This window comes from Malurus melanocephalus, unplaced genomic scaffold (assembly GCF_030028575.1).
Source record: "Malurus melanocephalus ecotype Western Australia unplaced genomic scaffold, MMel_1.1 scaffold_63, whole genome shotgun sequence".
Taxonomy (NCBI): domain Eukaryota; kingdom Metazoa; phylum Chordata; class Aves; order Passeriformes; family Maluridae; genus Malurus; species Malurus melanocephalus.
In genome coordinates this window covers 1008912-1025693 of record NW_026623295.1, presented here as the reverse complement: position 1 = coordinate 1025693, position 16782 = coordinate 1008912, and the positions used below count along the sequence as shown (strand labels likewise).

General features: G+C 39.6%; 1 protein-coding gene across 1 annotated transcript in view; it reads right to left on the bottom strand.

The window, feature by feature from the left end:
• Positions 1 to 312: 312 nt before the first annotated feature.
• The window catches only part of VWA8 (von Willebrand factor A domain containing 8), a 180545-nt gene continuing 164075 nt past the window's right edge, over positions 313 to 16782 (bottom strand). Inside the window, exons 41-45 of the mRNA XM_057366321.1 lie at positions 16197 to 16322; positions 14276 to 14434; positions 6461 to 6559; positions 5017 to 5255; positions 313 to 2570 (exon numbers count right to left, since the gene is read on the bottom strand). Of these exons, the coding sequence (XP_057222304.1) occupies positions 2462 to 2570; positions 5017 to 5255; positions 6461 to 6559; positions 14276 to 14434; positions 16197 to 16322 (732 nt within the window). The 3' untranslated portion in view covers positions 313 to 2461. The remainder of the gene's footprint in view (positions 2571 to 5016; positions 5256 to 6460; positions 6560 to 14275; positions 14435 to 16196; positions 16323 to 16782) is intronic.

Here is a 16782-nt window from a genome sequence, read left to right as displayed (position 1 = left end):
ATGGTCATAGGGCTGGTCAGAGGTCATAGGACCTCTCCTCTGACGACAGGCTGAGAGAGCTGGGGCATAGCCTGGAGAAGAGAAGGCTCGAGCGAGACCTTAGAGCACCTTCCAGTAGCTAAAGGAGGCTACAGGAGAGCTGGAGGGACTTTTTACAAGGGCACGTAGCAACAGGACAAGGGGGAATGGCTTTAAACTGAAAGAGGGCAGGTTTAGAATTTCCAACCACTTCCACCCACCCTGGACATGGCTGTACCCTATGGGACATCAAACAAGAACTGAAACACAACAGACACCTCCTGAAACAAAGAATAAAATCAAACRTTACAGAAAAGTAACTGTAAATAGCAGGACATGAATTACATGTATAATTTATAGGTATAATCAAACAAAATACTAAAAACTGGATTTGTCATAGTTTTTCCCTTAAATAGCAATAATTTTTTTTATGATAAAGATAACAGTATTTTACTGCATGCAAATCTGAGGTGAGAAAGTTTAGCCACTCATGTCATGTAGAAAGGGTACAGCGCACTTGCTAATGAACTGTAAGAAAAAGGGTTTTTTTCAGGATTGCTGGCAAAAAATGCTGACAAGTTGAAGGAATTTTTGTRAAAGCACACATTTAGTAAGAGCCTTATTAATATGTCAATTCTTTATTGCATTTAGTATCTCATCATATGTTTACAGGACCAAGATATTTTTATTTTGAAGCACACTTCCCCTTAGTAGCGGCATCTGTGTGTGTGTGCATCCACGTGCATTTGTCCCTGCCAGGGATAACCATCTCAAACTCCTCCTCCCAATTCCCTTCTCTCCAAACAGGAATTGCATCYTCAGTCTCTTTGTTTTCACATATATAGTTATCATAACAATGCTAACAAGACTTTGAAAAATGTTTTCCCYTTGTCATTAAGAGTTTGAAAGCTGACCAAACTTCAAAACTCATCCTAAATAGGGGACATTATTGATGCTCTGGGAAAGATTTTTGCTGCAGGACTGATGGAGTAGAAAATGACTACCATAAGCTGTACTCTTAAATACACCAATAGTTGTATTTAACAAGATCAAATTTATCTGCCTCTTTCCTTCCAAATATACTGCTCAAGGTGAAGCCTGAGCAACTGCAGGACTAAGAGAAATCTTATAAGAATTGCAATTCCACCTTCAGATTTTTATACTCTTCCTGAATGTTCTTCTATTCAGTTACTCYATAATTAATATCAGCAGGGTATCAGCGATGATGCACATCCTCCACATTGCTTAATTGAGCTTAATTAAATCATACATTCAATACATCAAGGATTCCATTGTTCCCAAAGAACTAGAAAATATCTCTTCTTTAGCAGATAAGGAGGAATTATCACCTCATGGGACAAGTCAAACACAAAATGCTTRYATTATGAAGTAAGTCTTTATCACTWACTTSGATATTAAATATACTCTAACATATATACCTTGCTAATAGACTTTTTCCTCTTCCATTGTAAAAAAWAACTTATTTTTTCATGCCTAAATCTCTCCTCCAGTTTCACCTTCAAATGACCCAAGAAAAACAAGACCATGAACRAGCTCCAGCAAAGCACTAGTAAGCTTTTTGTCTCCTGATTGAAGAGTCACCCCATGTGCCCAGGCCATCCCAGGGATTCCATGTAACAGTGCAGTGGGTGCAGCATCATTGGCTGTGCAAGAGACACGGTAGGAATTCCCTCCTTGGAAACTTTGCCTRTTCTTAACTGGTTGTTAAGAGCATTTTGACCCTTTCCCCTTTCTTTTCATAGGCAGAACTGAACCAATCTATTTTTGTGTTGTTTTACTTCTTAACAGCCATTGCTACTTTCTCTAGATCTGACAACTTGGAGCACCGTGCCTGATCAGATAATGAATGTTTACATGTGACAGTCAGCGTTTCCAAACTGCCCCATTGTTCCCAGAGTTGGGGTGAAGCCCTGATGCCCATCAAGACAAAAAAGCAACAGGAGAGAAAGGAAGGATTTCCTGCCTGGCAAGAGCAGTCCTGTTTAAATCAGAGATGGAGTTAACCACCCATTCAAACATACACACGCAAAACACTGGCACAGTGTTGGGTCTGCCTTGCACAGCATTACCAAATCCCAGTGAACTGTGTTTAATGAAACAGGGTGAGAAGATTCCRTAGCGCTGGCAACACGGCAGGCAGAGGAATGATCACAAACTGTCCTTTGTTTGTTTGTCCCTCTGGAAAAATACTCATTCTGTCGCCATCATCTGCCCTGATGCAGTTCTTTGAATATGCTAACTTGCTTGAGAGATTTTGGGGAAAAATTTACAGCCTGGCTGTCATGTAGGTTATGGTCGTTTGGCTAATTAGAAGAGAGTATGTATTTTATTAATAATTGTGTTTATCCGCAGCTTTAGGGTTTGTATCTCCAGCAGGAGTGAGTTTCCTCCGTAAGTTGACACCCTGTGACATTAGGGATGTTCAGGCACTTGACAACATGGTAGATGTGAAGATCTGCTGCAAAATCTGAGGGATCTCTTTGGTATCCATGGCAATAAAAGATCGACCTGCAGGCAGTGTCTTCTGCAGCCTAAGGAGCAGAATGAGGGACAAGACACAATTACCATCTCAAATTATCTTCCCTACCACCAGACAGGATTCCTCTTGAATAGCTTCCCAAACCATGCTGTTCATTTTGTTGTTATCATGCAATCTAAGGTTTGGGAAAGCTGCTCTCAGTGTTAATCCTTTCTCTCAGAGAGAGAAAACACTGAGAGCAGCTAGGACACAGAGTTCCTTTCAGCAACACAAACAGAATGTTTCCAGAGATTTCTATCCATRTTCTCTTTCTGACATGCCAGAACTCCATTTTGATTAAGGTACCAGCGAAGCCATGAGGTATCACCATAACTGGTTTGCTGAGGGCAGCTACAGATTTACACTGGAAATGAGGATACTTATCCTAAATCGACTACTATGAATTCACAACCCTTTCAGTTCAACAAGTCCAATGATTCTAATTGTGCTCTTTGTATTTCTCCTTTGACATCCTTGCAGATTACATGGAAATATATTTTATGTCAGATTACATTGAAATATATTTGTCAATATTAACTTGACACATTTTTATTYGCAGCTTAGCCCACCCTTAAAAATTAAACTAGATGCATGTTACAAACTCTATATGCCCGGTGTCCAGTTAGCAGGTTTGGGATTTATTTTTTATTTGCTTTTAAAATGAGCTTATGCTCTATACTATTCCTCCAATGCTAAGTAAACTCTCACTTTTAAAATCAGTTTTAAAAAAAGCTGCAACAGAGAATTCCCTTCTCCTTCCCCCACAGCAGTTACAGGAAAGCTTTGTCTAATTCTGCACTTCCACRTACACAGCAATGCATTTCAGTGACAGCATTGTGTGCATTTTCCATACCCAGTGAACTAGGCCATTATAAGATCTCCTCTTACACAGCAGGATATGGTCAGAGATTGTTTTTTTTTTTCTTTTTTAAATTAATATCAAAAGTAAAGGGACTTACTGTAATTATAATCTTTCAGAACAGATTCTTTTTTGATRAATAAAACAGCTCTGATGGATAGACCTGCAGCCACAACTCATGGCAGCTTTATCTTTTGATCCTTTACTGCTTAAAATTATCTACTGAGGRCCAAAAGATTTCTCTCATTCTCCTCTAGCTGAAGACTCAAACAGAAACAGAAAAGACACTGTTGATATTTATGACTATACCAGCTTTTTGCTGCAGGTACTGGTCCTCAGTGGATGTGGAACCTGGAAGAACACCTGGGGCCGAATTTCTTTTTTCTCTCTTCTGCCCAACTATTTTAAAGTGCAATTATGTATTGGAACTAAACCCAGGCGTATTGTCTCAGACACTCCRAAGAATTTATGTCTCTAACACAAGGGGAGTATCTGAGTCAAATTTTTGGCAGTTTTGAAGACTGTTAGACTCCAGCTTCTTCTGTTTTAATCTCTTTTCCTATGCCTACACATATTGGAACCATACTGGGCAATAACAAAGGCACCACATCTCTGTTACGATTACATGGTGACACTACATAAGGGGGTAGTGCACAGCCTGCAGCAGRAGGATGACTTCAGCTGCTCCCTTTGGATGCACAGGATGCTCTGAACTTGCTTGCTATAAGGGATCTCTGTAGGATCCACAAGCCAGTCTCCTTCCTGACACAACTCAGAAGCTACAGCTTCTCACCTGTACATTCATAATAYAAAAAAGTTAAAAAAAGATGGGTGAAAACTTGGACATGACCCATCAATGTGCWCTTGAAGCCCAGAAAGCCAAYTGTACCCTGGCTTTCTTTCATCAAAAGCRATGTGGCCAGCAGGGCRATGGAGGTGATTCTRCCCCTCTACTCTGCTCTGGTGAGACCCCACCTGTGTACAGCTCTGGCATCCTCACCACAGGARAGACATGGACCTGYTGGAACAGATCCAGAGGAARGACACAAAAATAGTCAKCRGRATGGAGCACCTCTGCTGTGAAGACAGGCAAAGAGTYGGGGTTGTTCAGCCTGGAGAAGRAAGTCCAGGGAGACCTCATTGAGGCCATTCAATAAATACAGGGGGCTCATAAGGATATAGTGAGAGTTTTTACTGGGGTCTGTAATGATAGGATAAAGTGTAGCAGTTTTAATGCCAAAGAAGGTAGATTTAGAAAGGAGATATGGAAGAAATTTTTACAATRAGAGTGATGATGCACTGGCAACAGGTCATCCAGAGAAGTTGTGGATGCCGTATCACTGGAAGTATTCAAAGTTGAGTTGGATGGGGCTTTGAACAATGTGATCTRGTGMAAGAAGCCCCWGCTYATGGCAGGAGGGTTGGAATAGATGATATTTAAAGGTCTCTTCCRATTCAAACCATTCTATGATTTTATGATAGTATGAGCAAAACCCCAATGCAGAACAACTCCTAATGCACAACTCACTGCAATAAAAGCATAGTTTAGATTATGCTGAATGAAAGCAAACAGTACTAGGCATAAATGAAACACACTCACCTATCTGCCTGGTCTCCCAAGGATCCTATAAATATGGCGAAAGCATTGACTTGAGCATTGGTGGTCAAGACCTGGGCAAACCTCGCTGGCGGAATTCCGTATCGCTCGAGATTTGCRTCACTCAAGACGATAACAAAATACTCGTCAGCCTCCTCCTTGGTGATTTCCCGAATGGCATGTTCTGTCCCTTCCAAYGTATGGTCTCCACTCATGCAGAACTGAGCATGGGCATGCATAGTCTGTATGCACAGCATAACCATGTAGAAAACAAGTGAGATGGCTTTAGGAACAGGCATTCACTTCAGCACAGAAGGGAGTAAATATTCAGCAGTGCTGTTAGGGGATGCATCAGAAATGCAAACTATGGTCCAGATACAAAAGAAGATGCAGCTTTTTGTACATAATATTTTATCACTTTTATAATATCACTTTTTAAGACAGGCAGCACTTCTTAAAAACACAATTGGTCAAAAAATCAAAACCCATACAGAGACCTAATTAGACTARGCCTTAGGGAAGGTAAAACACTTTGGGCAGCTGCAGTTTGAGTAGAYACATTCCTATGTATTTAAGGAAGAAAACAGGCCTCAGTTTCCTACTGCTGTGACCAACTCCTGCCTGTTCATAATTTGCACTGGACTTCCAATACCTAGTAGTGTCTCAGTTATTATCAAATATCTGATTCCTGWCAGTGACAGTTAGATGAAGACAAATATTAAAACATTTTGTTTGASCTGTTACAAAACAAATACACCATATTCATTGATGAAGTTGTTCCCTATGTAGAAAGCAAGGAATTTTCAACATTACTAGATTCAGTTATTCTAATCGAAGTAGCTCCTGTACTTTTAAAAGTAGTTTTTGAACGAAGCTCAAATACATGCTTCTATCAAGCTGCCAACCAGGTAAATCCTACAATATACTCAATTTTTCTTCATCCAACTTCAGAAAAATTTTGGTGAACACACTTGCTTTGCCATTWTGATTTAACACATTTCCAATTTAGCACTGACACATTTTCCCAGTGCTACTGTGATGCATAACTYATTGAAGGTACAAGGCTAAATTACTGACCTAAGATCCCTCCACAGTTTAAATTAGTCACTYATGCACTAACAATATCACATGATGTGGGCAGAGCTATCTATATCACTGTATAATGCTTGGAATTTCCCCCATCCTTTGTCAGGTAGTTAAAATGATACATTTACAGCAYAGCAATCCAGAGTAAGGCATGCCCAGCTTCTACTATTTTGGCACAATTTTTTCTGCCATGTCTCTGAAATGTCTTGTTTTAATTGTATGCAAATACACAGATCTTGCTTTCTTGTCTTTCTTTTACATTACTATCCTCATGTTTTGCATTCTGTGATGTGCCTACAACTTTTATCTTTGCAGTAGTAAAGTCCTTAATTATCCAGCATCTCTTATCAGTAGGACTTACCTTAAGAATCTCTAATCTTTGCTTATTGTTCTTGGGAACTTTGTCACTTCCAACCAAGGCAATGTTGAAGCCATCTCCTGAATGTCCAACAATGTCATACTACAAGAAAGAAACATCATCAGTTAGTCACCAATGGCCCTTGGCTCACAATGACATAACACAGAACAAAGGCAATTTGCATTTTTCAACAAAAATCCCCAAGTACTGTTCCCTGTTTCTGTTTATGARCTGTTTAATGGAACTACTTGCAATTTCTCACTGACATGAAAACTTAGGAAAGAATTGCTAAATAATTAAATTAGGGAACAGTTCCTTATTTCCATGGTCTATTTTTTACGTCATCCCACCAGAGCAGTGGGATGCAGAGCGGTGATGCATAAGATCAAGACTYTGCCCTCTCACATTGTCCATGTGTTTCTTTTGAAGCAGCAATTTTCATCCTCTTGAATCTGAGAAACAAGAGGCACATTGTTTGACAGTAGCTCCTATGTCTGATGAATCTTTTTCATTACCTCATTCTGCTCTGAAAAAAAAAGTATTACAAGTCCCCTTTTTTGAAAATCAGCACTCCTTATTTTTGTGCATAACAGATCAAAGCCATTGCTGAAAGTATGTAGAGAAGCAAATTCCAAGAGCTTCTGTGTGTTTTCAAAGGAGTTCGTGCGCTCATCATTCTCCTATGAAAGATGCTGCAAGACTGACATGTARAACTGCCACAGTTCAAATGTCCTGTTGAACAAATAACGCAATATTGCGAAAGCCTATTTTATGTGAGGGCTTCATTGTTGCTACAYGAAAAACAAGACAAGCTGAGTTATGGCAAGGTCCTGCCCTGCCCTCTGTGTTGTGCAAGTGGCAGTCACCCCAGRGAGAATTCATGAGCAGGACAAAAATGGATTTAAGAGCTCTCTACACCAAGCAAGAGAGCACAGTGTACAGATCCTGAGCCCAGAGAGACCTGAGCTGGGCACTCCTCAACACAAACATGACTGTATTTCCCCCTGCCTACCTGGCACAGACCTGCCTTTAGTTGACAGGKAGCCCTGATGCAGTATTTTACCTGTTTTCCTTTTTTCAAGCACTGTTACAGCTTCCTGCTGTGTTCACCATCCCTAATTCCCCCATAATCATTTGCTAAAAGGCAGGTCTATTCCTCAAAGTTTTTCTGTCTTTTCTTYCTTATTTGGTGTAAGTCAGGTCCCAGAGAGTGGAGAAATGGCATTCTTCACAGGCAAAGCYCTTTTTTGTTTTGACATTACTAATATGCTTAAAAATATATCAAAAGAAAGCTAGAGCAGCTGGAACAACACTTTTAAAGGTGACTCCTCCCTCTGAARAAGAGCAAACGTGCCACATACTGTAGATTATTTCACCCAAGGTTGGATCATTTTATGACAGCCCTGCATAAGCCAGATTTCTTTCCCCTAGGAAATCTTTACATAATCTAGTCCCCACACAATCCCATTTCTTTCTGCTCTGTTGGCTTTTCCCATTTCTCCTCAGCTCTTACACATCTAGTATTTGCGAACCCAGCCTTATGGAAAGCTTTCAGTCTGCCAAATGCTTTCTTTTCAAAACCTATTTCTTATCACCAACAATGCTTCAGACCCTCTCCTTCTTGATGGATATGAAGACATGGCAAATGAAAATATACAAATTCTGAGAATAATGCTGAGGTTGAGTTCAACATACTTCCTAACTAAAACAGAAATAAACCCTGTTTAATAAATTTGAACCACTCACAAGGAATGTGTGCATGAGTATTGTTTTAAAAATTAGAGACTACTCAAATCAGAGGAACTAAATAAAGCAGACGTTTAATGGAGCAGAAAATATACAGTGCTCGTGGTTCTTGTTCTCGTGGTTCTTACGCAATGCCAGAAATGCCCACACATCTTCAGGGTAGGCTCTTAATTATGAAACCTTACATGTCCTCTGCTGAAGAGTTTTGTATTCGGTATCAGTTTTGAATCAACAGCCTAATTATGTAAAGCAAAATGCTGCCATTCTCCTGTCCAAAAAGGCATTGTAGAAGGCTCCTTCCTGGCTTCCTGGATTTCTCCCACTAGGTGTTCTCGTGTCAGCTGTACCACACTGAGTTCATGAAAATAGGTGAAACTTTGCTGTTCGGGAATATCATTGTGGTTCTTGACACACACCAGTTRCAGACCAAGTCTTCATCTCAAACAGTCTGAGTTTAAACTCAGTGTGACAGCCTGTGCAAGGAGAAAGGCTGCAGCTCCCAGGTGAAACACTAGATGTTGACCCAACAGTAGGGCCCCCTCCACATTCCTGCACAAGGCGGGAACAGACAACCCGGGCAGGGCCAAGGCGAGGCTGAAATGATCTGAGCAAACTACTGCAGGCATGGAAAGGCATCCACCTGGGAACATCATGTCCTGTCTGCTCCCTGCTCAGAGAGCTGCTTATTATTCCATGTGTGCGCCCAAGCATGCACCCGATACGTGTGCTTATCTTTAACAGATGTTATCAGTCTCCTTGTTTCTTTGCTGACAGCTTACTATGCTATTTGTGATTTTAAAATGTTTGGTGAGAGAGCAGGGAAGTTGTGGCTCTTTGAATCATCCAGACTGCTCTATTCTGGGTCAAGTAGGGTGTCCTGAAAAACAGACTGAGATCCTGCTGGGCTGTGGAAGAGAAGAGCCGTGGTCACCAGCCTTTGCGTGCTGGTCATGCTCCTCTGATTCTTCTGAAAGTCAAGTCAAGGACCAGGAGTAGCCAAAATCTAATGAGTGTGAATTTGCTTTAGGGAAGCTCAGCTCCCCAAATTGTGAAGCTGGATGAGTGCACGTGCCCCAGCAAGGGAATGTAGCTGCACTAACATGGATTGACTTAAGTCAACATRGGAGTGCAGGCTGGAAGACCCTCCCTGGGAGGGGGATGGGAATAGGCTCACAGCAAAGCTTTAGAGGTGACAGAAGGGAGATGTTTGCCCAGGGGACTGTATCGAATCTGTCACAATTTAGGAATACAGAGTTTGGGAGAGGAACAAAACTGGAGCAAAGAAGCTTGCTCTGAAAGGGCAAAGAATTATAATCTCTCTTTCTTGCAGYAAATTGTTACCTCCTCCTGATTTGTGTTCTAGTAAATGAACCCTTAGGGATTTCATATTATCTTTGTGCACTCATTGCAAAGAAAAGATGCAGACAGCTCCTCAGTCCAGGTCAACTGGGAACCCCAACACATGCAGGCAAGTGCAGACTTTGTCAAAACCAGTTTCCTTCCTTTGCAGTRGCTAAAGATGAGCACAGAAGAAGGGCCTTTGAAAAGCAAGGATCCAATCTTATGCTTTTTTCCCATAAATTTCCTAGGAGCCTTTATGTGGATGGAGTTCCAAGTGAGAAAATAACTGTGATACAATCTCAGTTGGAACTGACTTGTTTCACAAAATTGCGACCACAGGCTCTCAGGACAAATCCAGCAGCAAAATACATTTGCTATAGTGCAGCTTAATTGAATTAATATATTATTGTGGTACACAGCAGCTTGTTTCCCAATAGCCTCAGGTACACTGAGACAAGGACTGCTCTATCCAGGGCTGTGAGTACACAACATGTAAACATGTACCTCAAAATAGCATCATTTTGTTGGGTTTTTTCCATAGGAAAAGGTTAAAACAATCTCTGTTCCACTGTCACATTTTGCACTGAATGGATGGTTGCTGCTGCCTAAAATGGGTAAAATGGAAGACTTTGTCTTCTGCAGCTGCCAGGCCAAAAGGTTTAATTTCTGAAGGCGTTTAGAAGGCTGAAAGAAGATGTGTGCTGAATGTAAAAGGCAGTGTGAATTAGACTCTGCTGGAGGGCTCGATCTTTATAAATCTGTCTCTTCTTTGGACAACACTGAACATTCTTATATTTCTAMATTTATTTCAAACCTTTTGTTTATTATTTAAAAGAAACTATTCTGMAAAACACGTGGACCATTTTTTTCTTTTCCTGAATTAGCAGTGCTGCCTCCACAGTAAATTTTACAAATACAGAATGYTAAAACAGGCATATAAAATCTTCAATATCCCTTTAACATAGCTATAAATAACAATTCAGGCTTTTCCTACCAGTTACATAATACGCTATTTATTGAGTCAAAATATTTTTAAGGCTTCATAAAACTGCTGTTGGATAATTTACTGGACATGCCTCCTCAATCTGCCATCATGTGTACAAATCACAGTAATCGAGGATGATATAAAACCACACAGTTTGTGACAGACATAGTACTACCTCAGATAAAAATGGGAACAAACTGCCCTTTCGTGATTCTCAAATAACTGGCACCTACAATGGGATGTTCAGAAGATGGRCCTCCTGTTTTCTCCTTGACAAGGAATGATTCACTGCCTGCACTTATGGGAAAAGGAAGTAGGGAGGATGTCCCTCTTGAGTGTAAAAAGCTGACAAATATCTGCTGGCACTCGTCTGACTTTTTATGAAAGGTAACTTCATTACCTGCTTGATGCAGTCACGTACCCAATACTCAGCTCTGCTGCAGAAGAAAGCTTTTTCTACCTTCACTCACTGCAGTTAAGACCAATCAGACAATCAACATCATCCCTGATACCAAGGGGTACCACTCATGGGGAAACTCAGCTGGATAGAATAAAACAGCCAAGAAAAAACCCTTCTGATAAATTAAAAAATGTATTTAGCAGAGAAATAAACCAAGCATCATCAGAAAAGTGATCTTGAGCAAAAGGCAGGCATTGTTTTCCAAAGTCTGCACTGCAGTTAGATGGCTCAAAGGGAACCATCATCATTTACTATGTAAGTTCCCTTTGCTCAACAAGCATGATGATCCTCTTGGTTCAACACATGTTGTACAAGACATCCCTCAAGTCTGCAGCATATGTTGTTGTGAGCTGTGCAGATGGGGTTACAACAGGAACACAGACAACAGCAGGCATATCTGAAGGCCAAAAAAAGTCTATTTTTATAAAATCTGGCAAGAAGAGGGCAAGAAAAAGAACAAAAGAAAAAAGTGATAAACTCCAGATTTTTCATTGCACACTACACACTTGTATGTTCTTCTGTCTTTTTCAAATGGTTCCTCTTTCAGATATGAGAAATGTACACTATTTTTGCAGACATACCAAACCTCCAGCTTTGTCCTGAGAAAAATCAGGAGCATCTTGCAAAGTGTCAAGAGTTKCACAGAATGGAGTCAGTGATATTTTAAAAGAATCACTGTCTCTCCTACTCTCTGAGCTGGACCCATAGATTTTAAAATCACAGAACTGAAGAAAGTTCATAATGATCTAAACTAATTTTCCACAGTGTGCTGGCTGGATGTCTACATGCCATTCCTTTACCATGCACTTGAGGGTTCTGGGTTCTCAGCTTTAGTGCTGCACTGGAAATAAGGACAGCTGGTTATCTGCCACTGTGTTACATCTTTCTCCAGTGTTATCACTTTCTAAGCCACTGCCCTCAGCTGTGTGAATGTAACATAATTTATTGTTCATAACAAGAGCAGAATGAACAACTGTCTCCTGCCACCGTTTCTGTTTTAGTCAAGATTTTATCAGCTCCTTGATTTTTATCTCCTCCACACTGAGCAGTTAGTAAATTGCTTAGTTGCTTAGCCATTTCTTGTATGGGGAGACTTCCATACCCTTTGCAATCTTCGTCACCCTCTCTTCTTTTTCAGCTCTACAAGAGCTTTTGTGAGATGGGGGACCAAAATTGCACACATCATTCCTRATGTGAATGCACTATGAATGTTTGCAGCAACATTCTCATGCATTTTCCTTTATTCTCTCTTCTTTTGTTAATAGTTTAGAACATCCAATTAGCTTTTCTGACAGCTGGTGAGCACTGAGTGTTCCAAGAACCCCACAACGTAATTACAAGGTATGTTTGTTCAGAATGAGTCTATAGCTGGGAGTGGGGACTAACAGCAAGATGAGACTTTCTCACTGTGTATTTAAAACCAGAATTATTTTCTTCCACCTGCAGCACTTTTCATCTAAAAGCACTGACTACCACCTACCATTTTATTTCCCAGTCACCATTTATGGCCAGGTTCTTTTCCAGCTTCTTGCAGCTGGACTTCCCTTTTCGTTTTCCTAAATAACTTCATGTAACTTGCATCTTTTGTCACCTCACCATTCATCCCCTTTAAGAGGGGATAACAACATAATACCACAGCCTCTGGCAGAGATCCCAACACAGCTCCACCAGTGACCCTCTAAAAATGACCACTTAGTCAATTTCCTATATTTTAGCAGTATTTTGTTTATCTAAAGGATTTCCCTCTCATACCCCAAATTCTATCATTTCCCACAAGCCTCTGGTGAGGGACTTTGTCAATTGCTTTTAGCTAAGGAGACTATCAAACAGTCGTGCTTGTCACATATATAGGGACATTACTTCCCTTTATAAAAGCCATGTTGATTACACTATGCTACATCATAATATATGATATTTATCCTTGTGTCCACTATTCTGTATGGMTGATCCTGCATTTTGCCATACTATTATCTGTGTTGCTCAGATATGCCTGATTACCAMGCTACACAAATCATGCTGCATAATTACACTGTCACTGTAAATATTTGTCCTTAACTTTTCTATTATCAGTGAGCAGGAGATACATGAGCAGATGAACCAATAAAGCCCTGATTTCCAATTATTTTTTAAATTACATTTGAGTTCCCACATGGTTATAGCGCTTTCCTCCAACAGGATTACACAGCATCACTCTCTACCCAACCTATTTTCATTACATTTTAAGGAATGTAGTGACTTTGGAACAAAACTAGAGATTCAATTTTGYTTGAAATTCTGCAACATGCTCTGTTTAGGCAAGTTTAAGGACAAGGAATAATTACTGCCACAGAAGATGGTATCCCATGCCTTATTTTCTTAGGAAAACAGCCTAAAAATGTAATGCCTATCTCCTTTTATAGATTTTTCTCTTGAAAAATATAAGTCTGCATGAAAACATTCTAAAAGCACATGCCTCTGTACAGCCTGATTTTATACATGAGATTCTATGGAAGAACACAAACCTGTAGATTTATGTTGCTGGAAGAACAAGGTGAAGCAGACATGGYTGAATTGATCTGGACTAAGTTTCTATTAACTTTGTTCAGAAGATTATTTTGTTCAGATGTATTTTAATTCTTATGTTTGAGATGCTCTTCAGGAAAGGTATTGGATGYCTCTCTTCTTCCATTAAACACAGGATATGTCCAGAATTAACTGGAGACTGYCATTCCTGTCTTCTTTATGGTTAAAGAAACATGGCCTAGACCTTGTTCAGGCTTACTGAGACAAAAGAGTATTGCATTTACTTACATTTCATTTGCAGGCCACCATTAAATAATACATGAAACCTAGCATGTTTCAGCACAAGAAATTATTTTCTTGCATTTACTTAACTAGAAGAGACAAGGGACAAAGAAGTCTGGTCTCTTCCCATGACCAAGTACTGCTGTTTGCACTCTGGCCAGATGGAAGGACGTGGTATCTCTTCATGTCCTGAAGCTCATATTTACCTTGTGCTCTGTAGGCTTAAGTGTTTCTACTCAAAGAAACTGAAAAAAAMCAGGAAAAAAGGCAGCAAATCTCACTAAATCAAAGTCTTAGGTTAAATATTACCCTGCTGAAATGTGTAATGTTTCTTATCCTTTCACTAGTATTACTTTTCAGGTTGCTAGAAATAGATTGATATCTTTATTTCCTTGTGGGAATGAATAATATTCTTTGGCTAGACTGACTGCTGAAACACTTTTTCCACTGCTCCACACAGCCTGTGCAATAACCACAGAGCTCCTAACCCAGCTGCAATTACCTTGAATTTGTGCTCATAATTCTCAAAAGCTTCCATGACCATGCAGACAGCCTCCATGGAGCGTTCCAGGCGCCCATCCACCCCGTTGAAGCGGTACATGCTGCCGGAAACATCCACCACCAGGCGCAGGCGCTTGGGCTTCTGCTGGGGGCTCCCCGGCTGACAGGGAAACACAACACAACAAAACCCAGTAAGAATGGAAAAGCTTTGCAAATYTAGAAAATTTTATCCAGCAAACCTTGTCTGGTTTTGTTGGTTTTTTTTTTTTTCAAGAGCAAAAAACTCAACTATTTTTCTGTTTCAAACCAGTTCTTTGACAGATAACTCATTCTTTTGCCTCACCTTCAATGACCGGAAACAAAATACCTTGAAAAATTCCACACGTGCTTGTCAGGAAAATACTTCTCTTTCAGTTTTGATTCTTAACATTTTATTTCAGTAAAGAAACTCTCAAATTTGCTCTTCCTGCCAAGGCTCATAATGGAAATCCTCTCCCTTGGCATGCAGTCCTAACACAGACTGTATATTGATTGTAAAAACTTGTCTGCTGAGGTTAATRACATTCCAAAAATGTTTAAAATCTTGTTCTGATTAACTACTAGTTCCATCTTTATTCTAATGCTGAAACCATGATTTTTTTTCTGAAAACAAATCCCATCTGTTCTAACAATTTTTGGCACAGTACATTCAAGGGAGGTGTTTTATTTAGCATGCAACAAGATGTATCTGGATTCAAGTATGAGGCTATTAAAGATGATCTGAAAAAAACCAGACACAATATAAACAAATAACTAAAATGTTTCTTTTACCTGTAAAGGAAAGAAACATTTTTTTTCTTTTAATTGACTTTGGCACCCCTGCCCTCACAGAAAGAAAAGGCCCACTAAATCCTACATTTATTTTGTTTTTTATGCACACACTTAAAGGTGTTCTTTTTTTCACTAATTGAATTATTTTCACAAAGCCTTAAAACTGATGCACTGAGTAAACACATTTTGAAACAAATGAGATTTGAGAATTCAATCACTTTTCCATTACTGATCTTTCATACAGGCAGTGCCAAATTCCATAAATCATTCAAAGCAATGTRAGGACCAAATAAAAAATAATACCAGGGATTTATCATATGTGCGTAGCTGACGTGCAAAAAGATGCTGTACTCAGCTATCTAAAAAAACCCAACTTGGTGAACTTAAAAATTGCAATCTGTCATTAAGTATTACTGCTAAATAATATGGAGTAGCCCCACCAGTTTTGGCCAGGTTTAGCTGGTCTGATTCAAGTGGTTTCTCTGTTGCTGACTCACACAGGTCTAACTGTATTGCTTTCTAAGGAATGGTTGAACTGGGCCATTGGACAGTCAACTTTATCATACYTTAATGGCCTTTCCTCACACTTCTTTTTCATCATAATTTTTTATTCTTGTAAATCCAAGCATCTGTGGAAGTTGAAAGTATTTGCATACCATTGAATACGGAAAATGCGTTTGTAAAACGCTTTAAAAAAATTCCTAGGGGATCAGCATAGTTACTAGCAAAAATTAAATTACTGAGAAAATATTTTCTTTTTTTCTATAAAAGCAAACAAAATAAATGTTTTCTGCTAATTGCCTTCTGGTCATTAAAATACAAAGTAAGAACAAAAGAATTGTTACACTGGATCAAAACTTAGCACTGTCTAGACCAGTGCCCTCTCTCTGAGGGTGGCCAAAGGGAAATACGTATGTATGAAGAGGTACAGCAAACTTTCCATCCTGTGGTTGCCTCTGTGTCAGGGACATACCAAACCAGAGATATTTTTCTGAGATTCTCATCCATATAATATACTCACACTCCACACACATATTTTATACAACCACTATGAATTCAGCAACTTGGTTACACTCTTCTCTACCTTTCCCAGTTTCTTGTTGGATACTTACYTGTGGCTCAAGTTCTCCCCGTCGTTTATATATGGCTTTTTCTCCTGTCAGCCCATCAATGATTTTGGCATCATCTAGCTCCCCAACAGCTTGGTGTCTCAGCCATTGTCTTTCTTTACCCTTGGCCTACAACCAAAAAGAAATCTTACTCAGTGATGTGAGCATATGTGAGACAATTCAAGACCTATTGCACATGACATATACATTAATTTCTTTGTAATGATGTGATAAATTTGGCGTAAGTTAAAGAAATCCAAACACATGTTCACAGCTGTCCTGTTCTTCTCTGAAAGAAAAATCAACACTGACAAAGAATATGTTCCCTCTGAAACTGGGTCTTTTTTTAGCCATTTCACGTATGGGAGTTTAACTGTGAACTGCAGAAATATTAACCTTTCTTCTCGCTAATATGCTGAAAATGTGCGAGGCAAGCCTGTTCAGAAATACACACAACTGAAGGAAYACACATAACTGACCATTTGTTAGGGGTTTTCAATCCACACAGAACAAGAAGTAGTAATTGGGTGACTTAAAATTAAACAGTATCCACTTTATGCAATGGTAAATGGTTGCTTTTAAAACAGTA